Genomic DNA, 17,195 nt, shown 5'->3' on the forward strand with positions numbered 1-17,195 from the left:
TTGGTAAATAAATCTGATGAATTTGAGGTGTTGGTCAAAATATCCAAGACAGATATTGTCAAGATATCAGAGAAGTAGTGTCACATAGATGTGAGGAATGCAGAAATGGAATTTGGGGAGTAAAATGTGTACAGAAAGGATAGGAGTTATGCTATTAGTTAAGAAACATATAATATCCAAGGAAGTACAGCCAGTCAACATGGCTGGACAGTGCAGTGTCAAGTAAGTTTGGTGTGACATAAAAATTGGGAAAGCAAAATTGAGTAGGAGTGTGTTATAGGCCTAATGACTCTGATGAGTATAATAAACAACTATACAGGGAAACACAGCGGGCCAGTAAATCAGAGCATCTCATAATGAGGGATTTTAATATCCCAGATATTGACTAAGGCTTTTGTGGATTTATTGGATAATTGTTTTCTATAGCAGTATGTTCGGGAGGCAAAACTAGAGGGAGTAATACTCTTGATCTGATTATCAGTAGCGATTCTTCATGCATTAAGAATCTGCAGATAAAGGAACCACTAGGTGGCATTGATCACAGTGTGCTGAAGTGGGATTTACTCAGAGGTAACTACCATCAGGGATAAATGTAAGGGTTTTTGCTTTCATAAAGGCAACTACGGAGGTCTGAGACAGTATTTAAATTCTATACAGTGGGAGCAACTGATGATGTTACCAACAGCAAATGCAAAATGGGAAGCATTCAAAGAATTAATCTTGGAAGCTACCAGGCTTTTCATACCAACTAAGAAATATTGTTCAAGGTTTAGGCCTAAATGGATGTCAGATGACGTAATGAGGCATATGGCGGAGAAGAAAAATGCATGGGATATATAAAAATTAATGGGTGACATGGAAGCCTATGGTAGATATAAGATGGTCTGTAACCAAGTCGCAAAGCAGGTTAGGCAGGCAAAAGCAGATTATGAGAAATCTTTGGCAAAGGATGCAACGAAAAACAGCAAAGAGTTCTTTACTTATGTAAACTCTAGAAGGAAGGGGATGAATCAGATTGGTCCACTGGATATTGATGATCCTCCTCAGGTAGCTAACAAACTAAATGAGTATTTTGCATCTACATTCACACATGAGGAGTTATTCAGGAAGGGGAATGTCAAAGGTGAATTAAACTCTGGCAGTGAGCTAGATAATTTTGTAATAATTGAGAACAAAGTAGAGGAGAAATTGTTGAAGATAAACAAAAGAAAGGCACCTGGGGTGCATGGAATCTATCCAGTTATATTAAAAGAGGCAGCAAAGGAAGTAAGCAAACCCTTAGCCACAATTATGAGAGGTTCCTTGGACTCAGGGGAGATACCCATGGACTGGAGATGTGCAAATGTGACCCCAATTCACAAAGGAGGATCAAAGGGCAGCACAAGTAATTACAGACCTGTTAGTTTAACTTCTGTTCCGAGGAAATTAATGGAGGCATTGGTTAAAGAAGCACTGTAGGATCATCTAGACAAGATTTCAGTTATAGCTCAGACACAGCATGGTTTAATTAAGGGGGGAAGTCTTGTCTGACCAATTCAACTGGATACTATGATGTGGTCACAACTGGTTGCAGGGAATAACTTTGATATCATATATTTGGATCTTAGAAAAGCTTTTGATGCTGTTGCACATGGAACACTGCTGCACAAATTGGAGCAGTGTGGCATTGGAGGCAAATTGCTGCTATGGATAAAGACATGGTTGAGTGGGAGAAGACAGAGTGGTAATCAATGGACACTGCTCTTCATGGATTAATGTTATTAGTGGAGTCCCTCAGGGTTCAGTGTTGGGTCCATTATTGTTTTCTGTATTCATTAATGATATTGATGATGGTATATCAGGCTTAGTGTCCAAGTTTGCAGACAATACAAAGGTTGGCAGGGTTGTTAATTACACTAATGACAGTACACTGCTGCAACAGGATCTAGAAATGTTGAGCAGATGGGCTGAGAGGTGGCAACCGAAGTTTAACATTGACAAATATAAAGTACTGCATATGGGAAGCAGTAACCCCAAAGTAATGTATCAACTATGTGGTACAACACTGACAGTGGTAGAGAATGAAAAGGACCTGAGGGTAATTGTGCAGGCAGATATGAAGTTTTCTGAGCAGTGCAGATGGTCTGCAAGAATAGCTCATGGTGTCTTTTCAATGATATGCAGGTATTATTCTAGCAGGGATAAAGAGGTGATTATCCCCTTGTATAAGGCAATGGTCAGGCCACACCTTGAGTACTGTATATAGGTCTGGAGGCCTCATTTCACGAAGGATGTAGAGCTGTTGGAACAAGTACAGAGAATCAACAAGATTCGTAAACGGAACAAAGGGTTGCTCTTACAAAGAAAGGCTTAAGTTTTGCAAATTACAGTGTCTGGAGACTAGGCACCTGCAAGGTGATCTGATTGAGGTGTATAAAGCCTTGAATGGTTTGAGCATGCTCAATGCTGATGGGATTCTTCCTCTTGGCCAGTATAATTGCCTGAGAGGGCATAAATTCAAATTGAGGCAAGACAATTGTAGGATAGATGTGTGGAAGTTTGCCTTTAGCTAGCATGTGGTTTTATTTCTGGAACAAACTCCCATCTGCCGTAGAAATTGAAATCTTAAATAGATTGACGGAAGAACTAGATAAACATTTGGAGTCAGTGAATGGGTGAAATTAGGTTTTTTTTTTTTGCCTGATGATATATTAACATTACTTTCTTACATCATGTGCCTTTAATAATGCTAATGATCAGTTTTGTACTTTTGTTATGTGATCTCTTATTTGGAAATACTTCATTCCACATCTTTTTTGTTTCTCTAGTTCTTTTACCTTTAATTTGTTCTACCTACAAGGTGTAATCAATAAATTTGGGTACTGTCATTGTACCTTGAACCTGTGGCACTGTAGTCAATTGGGCCTCGTTGCAACATGTTTGATGAGTCAATTAGATAGTGTAATGCACGAATTACTTGTTTATCTGCAATCAGCCTGAATTACTCATAATGCATATTGAACAGAGGTATTTAACATATTTTGTTGCACTTTTAAAAGAGTAATTTTAATGAGTATGAATTTGCATAAAATTTTGTTTCAGATTAGGAATAACTGTAGCATAATCCCATGAAATATTAAAAACAACTTTTGGAGAACATGTCAGGTGTTGTTTTAAAACTTTCATTAGTTCACAAAGTTTAAAGTGGGCCTCCTTGTCTGTTGAAGGTGATCCATACTCTGACCACCCTTAATTCAAAAACCAATGATTCAATTTCTTGCATTCATGGTCTGATCAAGGGGGTTATCAATATTTAACTATCAGCAAAGCTGATAGTGAAACTGATATTTCTTATGGGACATGACAATCAGTTTTAATAAGATCTGGGAATTCATTTCAGCAAATAATGCACCTCACATCCTCAATGATGATTACAGAGAGCAATGAGTTCTTGCATGTCAGAATCTTTGTAAATGTGCTGCTGATTCCCACTTTGTTTCTTTCATGATGCCAAATTGTTGGTATAAGGCTATGATCCAGAAACTGAACATCTATGAGACAGAGTTTATGGCTTTACCCATAATACAGTTTTACATCAAACCACAACCAGTGATATCCTTACATTTTATTCAGTATGAAAAGCAACTGATATTATAATCTCATTTATAAAAGTTGGGGGAGAGTTGGGAAGTGGGAGGTATTGTCACTAAATTGACAATATTATAGAGCAGATAAACAGAATACAGATAAGTTTATTTTAATTTATTATTCTTTCATTTAGGTTCTATAAAATTTTAAAATACCTATTCAGCAAAAAAAAAGTCACAAAAGTAAGAAAAATCAGAACATTTTTTATAATTAATTAAATGATACACCACTCTTATACTACATAAAATAAAATAATATACAGTTTATTAGGCTGAATGCCTACATAACTATGTAGAAATAAAATAATATACAGTTTATTAGGCTGAACGCCTACATAGTTATGTACATGTTCAGCCTAATAAACTGCATATTATTTTATTTCACGTGGTATGAGAATGATATCATTTAATTAATTATAACCATTGGAAACACCTCGTAAGGTTCTCCCTAACTACATCAGAACATTTTTATTTTGTAAAATTAATTTTAATTTAAAAATATGCAGACTGTTCAGAAATCAATAACTACAAACTAGTTTACAAGGGTACATCCACACATGGCACCTTACCTGTAAACATTGCAGTAACAGGATATGTAAGATCCAAAATTTGTCTCCAGTAGGACGTCATCTTCTGCAAAAATAAGATATTTTATTATTTCTAATTAATGTTAATTCACTGTTTTAGAGAAGGGGGAAAGAGGAGTAAACATAAAAATTTAGTAACAGTGATTTTATCACTAATTCTGAAAAGTAGGGATGGCTAATTGTAGCAGTTCAAGGGCTATTCATGACATACAAAGATTTTTAAAAGCAATATCATGTTTTTACAAGAAAGAAATTAACTTTGCCTCAGTATGACTGTGAGACAACATACATGGCCACTGTTACAAATAGCCTGTGTTTGAATCCATACACTGTCATAGAAAGTTCACAGTACAGTGTTAAGAGCTGTTACCTGATAAAAGTGTGCTCTGAACTTTCATGTCTCTTTGCATGAGGAGCCATGCATTCAATGTTCTGGAGCTGGTTGCTATTTTGTTCTTTCCTTTCACTTCTCATTTTATACCTTACGTTTTTAATTTTATTTTTACTCTGAAATAGGGGTTGTCAGTTCACAGAAGCAAAATGGCATGTACCTTGCCCTATTTATAACCCTATTAACAGCATTAATCTGTTGTATTTATTTTGCAGTTTAAGTGTTCTCTATATACATTGAATTGGCGCATCAGCAAAACTTGCCTGATATTTCACAGTGCCACTTTTTATCTAAAATATAGCCCATATACATCTTGGCATGAATTCCATAAGGTGTTGCAGGGTGTCCTGCAATAGTGCTACCCATACATTGCACATTTCCAGGTGGATGGTTGTAGTACTGAATGTCCTTTTCCAGTAGTTCTCAAACTTGCTCAACTGTGTTGACATCTGGTGAGCTGGGTGCACACGGGAGAACAGATAATTCATTGTTATGTTCCTGAAACTAGTTAGCAAACTGCTGGGCCTTGCAGCTTGGCATGTCGTCTTCATGATAGATGCTAGAATTGCACAGACAGTCATGAATGGGTTTACTTGGTCATTGATGTTAGAAAGCATTCCCCTCGAGCAATTGATTAATGGTGATCACAAAAACTGTCACTAAACCATACCACCACCACCTACATCCTGCTGAACAGAGTGCAGCCAGGTGCCAGTGCCTCATGTTGTTTTCTCAAAATGTGAATATACCAATCATGATGATAGAATTGGAAATGGGATTATATTAACAACTGCCAACTTGGTTAAATGGGAGCATTTAACCAAGTTGGCAGTTGTTAATATACTGGCACCTGCATGTTTCCCCACCCACCAACCACAACATGACACATTTGAAGTCAGAAAAGATCAATGCTAACCCATTTTCCTTGCAGAAACTCAAACTAATTGTGTGTGTGAATTATAATCTTATATTTCTTTTCTTTGTCACTGTTGTAAGGAGTGTACTGATCGTAAGTTAAAATGGTGCATTGCTAGAACAATGAGTCACTGAAAAAATGGGTGCTTGCCCTGGAATAATGTAACTGGGAGCTCGTCAGGAACTCAAAACTCTAGTAACCTACCAAGTGATGCACTTCTGATTCTGGCCCCATAACCAAGTGCAAACTATACTCTAGTTCAAAAGGACTTAGTTCTATTAGGAGACTGAATAGGTGGACTAGAACTAGGGTATGTCTGCCAGGAGCAACTATTAATGATGTCACCAACAGACTGTCAGATTTTAAGGGGGTAAAGAGAATATTATTATTCATGTGGGGACAAATGACATTAAGCAAAAATGATCTGATGATTTGTTAGACAAATATATGACCATGCTGAAGAAATGCCAAGAGTTAGGTCACAATGTCTATGTGTCTGCAGTTCTGCCCAGGCATGATAGGAGGGATTATATGCTGAAAGCCTTGTGGATTAATTCAAGACTTGGACTCTGCAAGACTTTTGGGTGGAAATTTTTATCAGCTTGGCCCGCACTTGCAGATAAAAAGAATCTGTTTTTGCAAGTATTATTGAGGATACCTTAAAAGTTCAGGGAAACTGGTAGGCATTTGGTGGGGGGGGGGGACAAGGGTATTATAGATACACGTTTATCTGATAATATTGGTCAAAGTAACACTTGCACATACCTCAAGAGTTCTTGCTTGTTATCGCAATAGAACATATTAGCAAGATGTTCTGAGGGCAGAAACATTTCGAATGAGTGGGTAGCTAACGCCAGGGAAGCGAGCTTAAATAACTTTAAGGTGTGTGTCAGGGTAGTTAACTATACAAGAGCACTAAGTCTTAATTGTTTATACAGTAATATCAGAAGTGTCATCAATAAAATGGGTGAATTAGAACTACTAGTTAGGACAAGAAACAGCGACATAATAGGACTTAAGGAATTTTTTTTTTTTTTTTTTTTGTTAGTTGTTGGCACATCGGCTTCTGTGACCATGCACCTCCCAAAGTTTTTCCATTTTACTCTGATCGAAGCCTGAGGCAGGATCCGAACCCGCCAACTTTGGTTTGCCAGGCAGACACTTTACCCACCTGGCTAGCCTGGTCGGCTGCTTATGGAAATGTTATTGTTATTGTTATTATTTGGTTTTTAGGAGCATTAGCAACTAAGGCCATATTGCTCCGGGATATGCGGTGGTCATTCCCTGAATGACCTTTCCGCATCCTCCGTATGGAAATGTGGTGCCACCTAGAGATAGGTACGATGATGAGTTTCGGTATGGTATGTATAATGTATTTATGAAGGATAGGGAAGATAGAAGGGGTGGTGGGGTCATGCTTCTTATCAAAAGCAGCCTGAGCATGACGAAAGTTTTCTCAGATTCAGACATTTTGCATGCTAGTCGAGTGTCTGTATGGTGTGAGATAGTTGAAAGCAAAGGTATAATGAGAATGGGAGTAATCTATAGGCTGGGTGATTGTGAAGATTATGATGAGAGCCTCTACATGCAAATGGAATGGGCAGGTAAGCATCAATATCTTATTATGGGTGATTTTAATTTGTCTCTAATTCATTGGAGCAAATGGGAAGGAAACTCTACATGGGTGACAAAATTTTTAAATTAACCAGAGGATTGCTATTTATATCAACATATCAAGTAAAATAGGAGGGAAAAGAATATTCTAGAGCTCATCATCATCACCCACAAACCAGATGACATAATAGGGCTGACAGTACAGGAACCAGTAGCAGGAAGTGATCATGATTTCTATGATAGAGAGAGAGAGAGAGAGAGAGAGAGAGAGAGAGAGAGAGAGAGAGAGAGAGAGATAGTAGTAGTTAAAGGCAAAGGAATGGGTTATAATTTTAGAAAAGGAAATTACGATGCCTTAAGGTGTTACATGGCCTCTGTTAACTGGGTAGATATCTCACAGAGAGCGAATACAACTGAATTATGGTATACCTTTAAAACATTAATCGCAGAAGCCTTGAATACTTATATACGATTTTAAAAAAAAAAATACTCCACGAGGAAGATTCCAAATTGGAGGAATAAGGAAATTTCCAGGTTACTTGAGCAGAAAAAGATGGCATGAAAAAGTTATAGAGCAATGAAAACTACTGAAGCCTATAACAACTACAAACTGATCTGTAATAGTGCCACAGAAAAGGTTAGGTTGGCAAAGACAGATTATGAGAAATTGCTGGCAAAGAGTTGGGATAAGGAATTCTTCACATATATAAATGCAATGAAGAGAAGAGCAAACCAGATCGGACCCTTATGTAATGGATGTGGGATAGTATTAGATACCACAATTAAAGTTGCAGATGAACTCAGTTACTTTGCATTGATATTTACAGAAGAAAAAAAAAACCCTTTGTGTCAATGAGAAATTATGGGATTGAAGTTGAAAAAAAAAATGTAATTAATGATGTTGAAATTTCACATGTTTATTTAATGAAAAAACTTTCAAGACTACAGGCCAGTAAGGCTCCTAGGGTTGATGGCATAAACCCCATAATCTTAAGGGAGGCTGCAAGTGAGCACATTGAGCCATTGAGGCTAATTATGAGAGCATCAATGGACTACGAGTGATTCCATTGGATTGGAAAAGTGCCAAAGTATCTCCAATACATAAGGGCAGTTCTATGAGTGAAGTGGGAAATTACCAGCCGGTTAGTCTAACTTCAGTAGTATGGAAAATCATGGAGACAATGATCAAGGGTGGAATTCAGGATCATTTAGATAGAAATGGAATTCTGAAGGATGCTCAGGATACTTTTGTAAAGGGAAAATCCTGTTTAACTAATCTGGTTAGCATTTAGACTGGGTCACTCAAGAGCTGGACTTAGGAAATAATTTTTACATTGTTTATTTGGATTTCAGCAAAGCATTTGACTCAGATCCACAAGAGTGGTTACATTATAAGCTGGAACAGGTTGGAATCACAGTGAAAATCCTTAGATGGATAGCTGGTTGGCTTCAGGGCAGGAGGCAGAGAGTTGTGATAAATGGTTATTCCTCAGATTAGGTTGCTGTAAGAAGTAGGATTCCCCAAGAATCAGTATTAGAATCACTGTTGTTTATGATTTTCATAAATGACATCGATAAAGGGATAGAGGGCATGATGTCTAAATTTGCAGATGATGTAAAGATTGGTAGATTAGTTAATGATCACTGCCAAGCATAGTTGAGATGCTAATGATCACTGCCAAGCATAGTCGAAATTGAGTCTTCTAGATGAGCAGAAAACCCACTACACTATTATTATGGGGGACTTCAATGCTAAGGTTGGAAAAAGGCAAAACAGCGCAGAAAGAGGAACTATAGGAAACTTTGGAATTGGTGAAAGAAATAAGAGGTGAAAGACTTGTGGAATTTGCAGAATCTCAAGGACTGTCAGTAATGAACACTTTTTTCAAGAAAAGGGTGAACAGAAAGTGGACATGGAAGAGTCCAAATGGATTAACAACTAATGAAATTGACTTCATCCTCACTAATAGAAGATAAATTGTGAATGATGTTACCGTCCTGAATAAGGTAAATGTTGGAAGTGATCACAGAATGGTAAGATGTACACTTGATATAGATGTAGGAAAGGAAAAAAACTGACTCGAGTAAATAATAGAAAGGTCTTTGAGATAACAGAGGAGGAGAAAAAGCAGTATGTACTGGAACTTAAGAACAAGTTTGAGCTTCTGCAGACTGCTCAGGACCAAGATATCGACGAGGAATATTACAACTTTCTGAAAGTGATAAAGCCCAAGAAAACTATAGGGAAACAGAAATCCAAAGAAGAAAAAATTAGTCAAGAAACACTTGTCATGATGAACCGAAGACAACAAATGAAGAGCAAGAAAAACACTGACAGGGAGAAAATTGAGTATACTGAGTTATGCAAAACCATTAGAAAGAGAGTCAGAGAGGACATAAGAAGATTTAACACAAGAAAAGTAGAACAAGCATTAAGGGAAAACAAAGGATTTAAATCAACAGCCTTGAGCAGTAATACAGAAAGACAAATGATACTGAAACTGAAGAATAGCAATGGTGTAGTTATAAACAGCAGAGAAGGCATAATTCAAATAGCAGAAGACTACTATAGAGAATTATACAAGGAGCGAGGGAATGATACCAGCAGTGGGGAAGATGGATTGCAAAGCAGCAACACATACGACATACCCGATATTCTTCCTGATGAGGCAGAACATGCATTGAAGAAAATGAAGAATTGGAAAGCCCCGGGGGAAGATGAAGTTACTGTAGAGTTGTTAAAATTGGGAGGAAGAGACATAACACAAAAACTGGCAAGGCTCTTCACAAAGTGCATTAGAATAGATGTGACGCCTAAGCAGTGGAATAATGCAATCATAGTTTTGCTGCATAAGAAAGGAGATAAATCAGAAATTGGAAATTATAGACCAATTAGCTTGTTATCCCACATCTACAAGTTGTTCACAAGGGTCATTACTAACAGATTAGAAAGAATACTTGATGAGAATCAACCAAAAGAGAAAGCTGGCTTTAGGACAGGATTCTCAACTATGGATCACCTTCACATAATATCACAGCTAATGGAGAAAGCAAATGAATATAAAATACCATTATGCCTGGCATTTGTGGATTATGAAAAGGCATTTGACTCCATACAGCATAAGGCAATGTTTAGGGCACTGGAAAGACAAGGCATAGATACCCCATATATTATGATTTTGAAGAAAACATATGAGAGTGCTACCTCCTTTATTAGATTAGACAAAGACAGTAGCAAATTTAAAATCGAGAAAGGAGTTCGACAAGGAGACACAATATCTCCGAAGCTGTTTACTGCTGCCCTTGAGGAAGCTTTCAGAAGATTAGACTGGTCGCAGAAAGGAGTCAATGTGAACGGAGAGTACCTAAACCATTTACGATTTGCAGATGACATTGTGGTCATAAGCCACGATCCCAAAGAATCAGAGGGAAATCTTAATCAGTTATGCACAGTTAGTAAGGATTTTGGACTAAAGATGAATATGGCTAAAACAAAAGTAATGATGAACAAGTATGCCACGGAAAGGGAAATAATGATTGAAGGAGCAGTAATTGAAAAGGTGGAGTCATATACTTATCTGGGACAAGTTATTAGCTGTAATAATGATAAATGGCTGGAAGTCAAGAGAAGAATAAATTTTGGATGGATAGCATTCAGGAAATATAGTCACATACTGAAGAGCAATATCCCAGTTTGTCTGAAACATAAAATAATGAACCAATGTATACTCCCCACCATGACTTATGGAAGTGAAACTTGGGCACTCACCAAAAGAATGGAAGAACTACACAGCGAAGAATGGAACGAATTATATTGGGAATCAGACTGTTAGATAAGAAGAGAAACACATGGATTAGGCAGCAAACTCAAGTAAAGGACATTCTTATCAAAACTAAAGAACTAAAATGGTCTTGGGCAGGACACATAGCTCGAAGACATGATGACAGATGGACTAAGAAAATAACAGAATGGTACCCAAGAGGAGCTAGAAGAAAACCTGGAAGACAAAGGCAGAGATGGACAGATGAAATTCATGAGTTTTTGGGTAGTAAATGGATGGCCAGTGCTCAAAACAGAAGGAACTGGAAAGTTGCTGGAGAGGCCTTCATCCTGCAGTGGATTGAAAATGGCTGATGATGATGAAGGCTCTGCGAGGCATAAGTAAAATGAATGAGAACGAAATTTTCATGGTTATAAGCGACTCCAGAACTAGGGGCCATAATTTCAAGATACAGGGGGAGATGTTTAGATTGGATTGCAGGAAGTTTTATTTTAGCCAGAAAGTTATAAATTACTGGAATAAGTTACCTACATGGGTGGTAGACTCTGACAGTTTGGGAAAATTCAAAGATCAGTTGGATAATTACCTACGGGAGGAGGGAAATGCATAGGCTGTCTATTTCCTTTTCTCTTATTTTTTAAAAATTTTCTTCTTCTTATTATTAATTTTTTTCTTTCTTTTTGGCTGGTGCACCATAAGCTTCCTTGTGCCATGTGGGCATTGCTAATATTAATACTAATAAACTGTTCCTAACTGAGCTTTCACGTGTTACAGACCAGTCTATTTCTACAAAATAGGATGTTCTAATAAAGCCAACAAACTGTGTGTGTGTGTGTGTGTGTGTGCGCGCGTGTGTGTGAGAATGTTTAATAGTTTAAAATATAAAAAAAAAAAAAAAAAAAAAAAAAACAGGGTCCTGAGCTGGATATCATCATTCTTCTCTTTCTTGCTGATTCCCTTCTACTTCTGACTCTTGTTCTCACACACACACACACAGATATTTTTTTTTTTTGTTTTTTTTTTCTTGGCTGGTGGAGCAAAAGCCTCAGGCTTCCTTACAACATATGGCTAATAATAAACGTGCAGATAGTCTGAGTTAGAAAGTGAAGAGGAGATAGATTAGAAGTGCTCATGAAGTGAACAAGTTCCTTTTATGGACCAGGTTGCAGGTAGCAATTCACTAAAATTTTCTCAATTTAACATGCCAAAGCGAGCATGTTGTTTGCCTACTATTGGAGGAAGGCAAAAGTAAACCGGGATCCAGAATATGAAGGCTAGATTTGGAAAAACATGAGACCTTTGGTCTTTTGTTTGTAATGATTGTATGTTGCAGTCCTTTTAGATCTTACTCACTCTTTCCAAGATCTAGTTGTCACTGATATAAAATAAATTATGTTTATACTCCAGGACAGCCATTAGGGGAGTTTACAACACAGAGAAAATGTGATATTTCTGTATTTAGTGATCACATGGACTCAAATACACATACTAATATACCTACACATTGACCACTTAGTTATCTTGCAATACAAAACTGATGCAGAGGAGGTTGAGAAGATTATGAAATCTTTATCAAGTTCCTGATGCAGCAGTATTAGGAGAGCATTTTGGTACTTAGAAAATTCTAACAATGATAGAACAGAACTGTATTTACTCTAGATTAGAGGTGTTTGACTCTAGCAAAACTGACATCAATGTGGAACTTTCTGATCTCATATAGCCTATAGCATACTGACCTGGCAGCAGCCCTGCACTTATAATACTGAACAGAACCTCTAGTGTTTTCTGGGAGAGAGATATATGGAATTCTTATCTCTCCCTCGTACATAATATATAGATCTTACTAGCATCTTCATAGAAGGTTGTTGTGAGACCTATATATATATTATATACTACAACAGAGTATAAAAAAAGTTTACCCTAACCTTCCTTGTGTGTGTATTATATGAATGTTATGTTTTCTTGACTGTATTGTTTGTTTATCTAGCAATATATGCAAGGTGTTTCACTGTTCTAACTCTGTTATGGTTCTTATGCTGCAGAGCTGAATGCATGAATGTCATATGCATAAAGTTGAATTCGAAGATTGCTGCACAAATTGGAGCAGTGTGGCATTGGAGGCAAATTGCTGCTATGGATAAAGAGATGGTTGAGTGAGAAAAGACAGAGTGGTAATAAATGGACACTGCTCTTCGTGGACTAATGTTATTAGTGGAGTCCCCCGAGGTTCAGTATTGGATCCATTGTTATTTTCTGTATTCATTAATGATAATGATGATAGTATATCATGCATAATGTCCAAGTTTGCAGACGATACAAAAGGTCGACAGGTGATAATGACACTAATGACAGTATGCTGCTACAACAGGATCTAGAAAAGTTGAGAGATGGGCTGAGAGGTAGCAACTGAAGTTTAACATTGACAAATGTAAAGTACTGGGAAGCAGTAACGTATCAACTGTGTGGTACTACACTGAATTGTGCAGGCAAGATATGAAGTTTTCTGAGCAGTGCAGATGGTCTGCAAGAGTAGCTCATGGTGTCTTGTCAATGATATAAAGGAATTTTTCTAGTAGAGATAAGGAGGTGATTATCCCCTTGTATACGGTAATGGTCGGGCCACACCTTGAGTACTGTATACAGGTCTGGAGGCCTCATTTTAAGAAGGATGTAGAGCTGTTGGAACGAGTACAGAGAAGGGCAACAAGATTAGTGAATCGAACAAAGGGTTGCTCTTATGAAGAAAGGCTTAAATTTTGCAAATTACAGTATCTGGAGACTAGGCACCTGCGAGGCGATCTGATTGAGGTGTATAAAGCCTTGAATGGCTAGAGCATGCTTAATGCTGATGGAATTCTTCCTATTGCTCAAAATAGGAAGAAATCACCTGAGAGGGCATAAATTCAAATTGAGGAAAGACAGATGTAGGATAGATGTGCGGAAGTTTGGCTTTAGCCAGCAGGTGGAACAGGCTTCCATCCCTTGTTGTGGAAGTTGATAGCCTAAATAAATTTAAGGCTGAGCTGGACAGGTATTTGGAACGAATGGAGGGGTGAAATGGGAGAGTGGTTTTTTTTTTTTTTTGGCTGATACCGCATAAACTTGCTTTCTTGCATCATATACCTCTACAAATGCTAATCTATGTGAATCAAAGGACATTAATTGGCTGTGTTTACTTCCAACATCTAGATAGGCCTGCTTTTGTAAAAATATTTAATATCTAATGCTGAAATAATCTTTTAACTTCCTGAGAAATATTCTTTCTCATTATGCAACTAATAAACTTCCATATCCTTGGGATAATGATGAAAAATCTCCTAATTTTTTTTTTTTTTTTTTTACTATTCATGTAAATCACAACAGTTACGGTTATTTTAATACTCATGGTTAATTTAATACTCCTGTCCTACAACATATAAAAATTGAATATTTTTTTTTCTATAACAGAGAAAACAGTATGGGATCAAGATTTTTCTTTTAAATCTGTACAATATTTATGGAAATTAAGAAATATTCAAGATTCAGCACTGTGTACAGCAGTGGTTTTCAAAGTGTCTGGTAATCCCAATGGGAACCCAGAGGTTCTTCCTGCAAATGTCTCAATTTTTATCATTAATTTTTTTATTTAATTTGTGCACATGTTTCACTATTTTCAATTCATTGTTAATGTTTAAGGCAGGCAGAGGCCTGCAAACTTACAAAAGGGTTCTTGCAGCCAAAAAAAAAAAAAAAAAAAAAGTTTGAAGTGCACTGGACTAGATAATGCACCTTTTTTTTTTTCCCCGTCTGGAAACTAGATGATATATCCTGAATATTAAGCTGTCCAACAGGATGAAAATGACTCATCCATCCCAAGGATTTGTCATACCGTTTGCCTGCATCCATGCAAGGAATTCCAACATAAGGTCAGTCACAATTTGACATTTCTAGGATACTTCTCAGATGCAGTATATTCTGTAAGATTACATCCTCAATATTTTCCACAACCTCCAATATAGCATCAGCTTCAAAACATCTGATTGTTAAAACACTTGACAGATTTTACTGCATAAGAACTAGTGATCTTTTGGTACTATTAGTCAATTAGCATTGACCAACATCTGCATCCTCATCCATTCAAAATTTCTGTATGAAATCTGGAAACTGGACCCTAATAGCAACAATACAAGTATATTCACCAATATTCCATTGAGACTGCAGTGGCATTCTTTTATCAGACTATTAGGAGATCCAAATCAGACAAACTGCAACCACTGTTCAGGGATAAATGCCAGGGAAGTAGGTCATTCATCCTTCCTGAATACATGACGATTCAGTGAAATACAGGGTTAGGCTGTTTTAAGTTCAGTGCCAAGGCAACTAAGGCTAAGACAAAAGCGTGATTATAAATGCAAGTATCATAAGTTGATTTGAATGTAATGTAGTATGCATAAACTGAACGGAGGGGGAGCTAGAAAATGTTTTATTAAAATAGTAAATAATTGGTGATAAATAACAAAAATGCATTAATCAAAATTACAAATTCTTAATGTAATAAATTCTGTCAAAACACTATGAATTTGATTGTGATAATTGAGGGGTTCTACCCATTGCAGACTAAATCTGCAGCAATTCTTGGGCAAGAGCAAAATAATTTTGCTCTCTCCCCTTACTCTTATTTCTCCATGATTTATTTTCTTCACAACTAAAATTTGTATTGAAAAAGTAGAGATTTCATTATGTTTTAAGATTTGTTAAAAACTGCGGGATGTGCTGAATTAATGAAAACAGACTTCACATATGCTTCCAAGAGGAGGTAGGATCAATTATCTCTGCCTCAAATGGAGACTAGTTTGGGGTGACAGCATAGAATACCAGTGAGTTTTTTGTTTTTTTTTTAAATACAAACCAGGAAATTTTTTGATCACACCTCGTACAATAAATCATGTTAAATAATAGTAACAAACTGATTACTGCCTGGAAATATTTACAAACTGGATGCAATTTTCAATCAGTTCTTTATATCACAGTTCACTCAACAGATTTGCTTGTTTGTTTGTTATTTGGTTTTTAGGAGCATTAGCAACTAAAGCCATATTGCTCGGGGAAATGCGGTGGTCATTCCCTGACCTCTGTGCATCCTCCGTATTTGGTGGTGACGGGCTCGAACCCTGTCTAATCAAGGAGTGTATGCTACGCACTGCTGCTCCTTCTCACTTGGCTATGGAGCCGCCTCACTCAACAGATCAGATAAAAATGTGGCAGCAGAGACAATTCAAGGTCTTCAAAATAAAGTGATGTAATGAATAATAAATTTGAATGCAATAACAATGTACAAGTTAGGAGTAATCAAAAGTAGCAAAACTACTCTATTGCAATATTTTAAAATTGAAGGTTGTTTTAAGTTTCCTAGAATTCACTGACATTCTCTTTTATATGATCCATTCTCTTTCTATGATTCTAAATTTTTTTTAATAATAAATAATTTAATCAAAGTCAATGTCTAGTTTGTTAACTAAGACTTCAGGAGTGTGGAATTAACAATTTTGCTAGTCCTACCAATCATAATATATGAATCATAGTCATATTTCAAATGAAACTCAGAAGATTGGGTAAATTCACACCATAACTTGTGCATTTACTGTATTTACATTTTTATACTTACAAAAGACCACTCCCTGGCTTTCTGAGTAAAAGTAGTTAAGTCTTTTTCTTGACACCAAAGGGCACCCATGAAAGCTCCGATACTGACACCACCTACCATATCTATCGGAATCCCAGCTTCCACAACAGCACGGATCATACCTACATGTGCAGCTCCTCTATATCACAAAATTAACAATAATAATGTATATGTTAATTTTAATAAAGAAATATTAAAATTTTGGGCTTTCTTACAAAATGTAATACTGCAAAATTTGGAAATATCTATATAAAAGGTGTTCTATGAAAAGAAATCAAAGTTCACAAGAAAAATTAGTTGAATTTCAGCTAAATACAAAATTATAAAGAATTTATATATGAGAGTATGAATAAATGTTAGTAAATGGAAAGGAAATCTATATTATAAGCTATATGGCAAAAGGAAGCAACAAGCTTTTCCAGCAATAAAAATAAAAAAAAAAAAAAAAAACACACACCACAAATTATGCACTTCCCTCCTCACATAGCATTAGCACGTGATACAGGAAAGCAAGCGTATAACAGCATCAGCAAAAAAAAAGAAAACAAAAAAAAATAACAAATCAAATTTAACCCAAAGACTCACTCCAAATGTTTGTCTAATTCTGCTTTGAATCT

General features: G+C 36.5%; 1 protein-coding gene across 3 annotated transcripts in view; it reads right to left on the bottom strand.

Annotated features, from left to right (window-relative positions):
• sws (patatin like phospholipase domain containing sws) overlaps positions 1-17,195 on the bottom strand; it is a 469,178-nt gene that overhangs the window by 159,451 nt on the left and 292,532 nt on the right. For all 3 annotated transcript variants that reach the window (XM_090369181.1, XM_090369180.1, XM_090369179.1), the window contains 2 exons: positions 16,561-16,717; positions 4,196-4,259 (listed from right to left, as the gene is read on the bottom strand). In XM_090369181.1, the coding sequence (XP_090225307.1) occupies positions 4,196-4,259; positions 16,561-16,717 (221 nt within the window). The remainder of the gene's footprint in view (positions 1-4,195; positions 4,260-16,560; positions 16,718-17,195) is intronic.

Source organism: Mastigoproctus giganteus, chromosome 3, assembly GCF_048544385.1.
Source record: "Mastigoproctus giganteus isolate SK-2022 chromosome 3, ASM4854438v1, whole genome shotgun sequence".
Taxonomy (NCBI): domain Eukaryota; kingdom Metazoa; phylum Arthropoda; class Arachnida; order Uropygi; family Thelyphonidae; genus Mastigoproctus; species Mastigoproctus giganteus.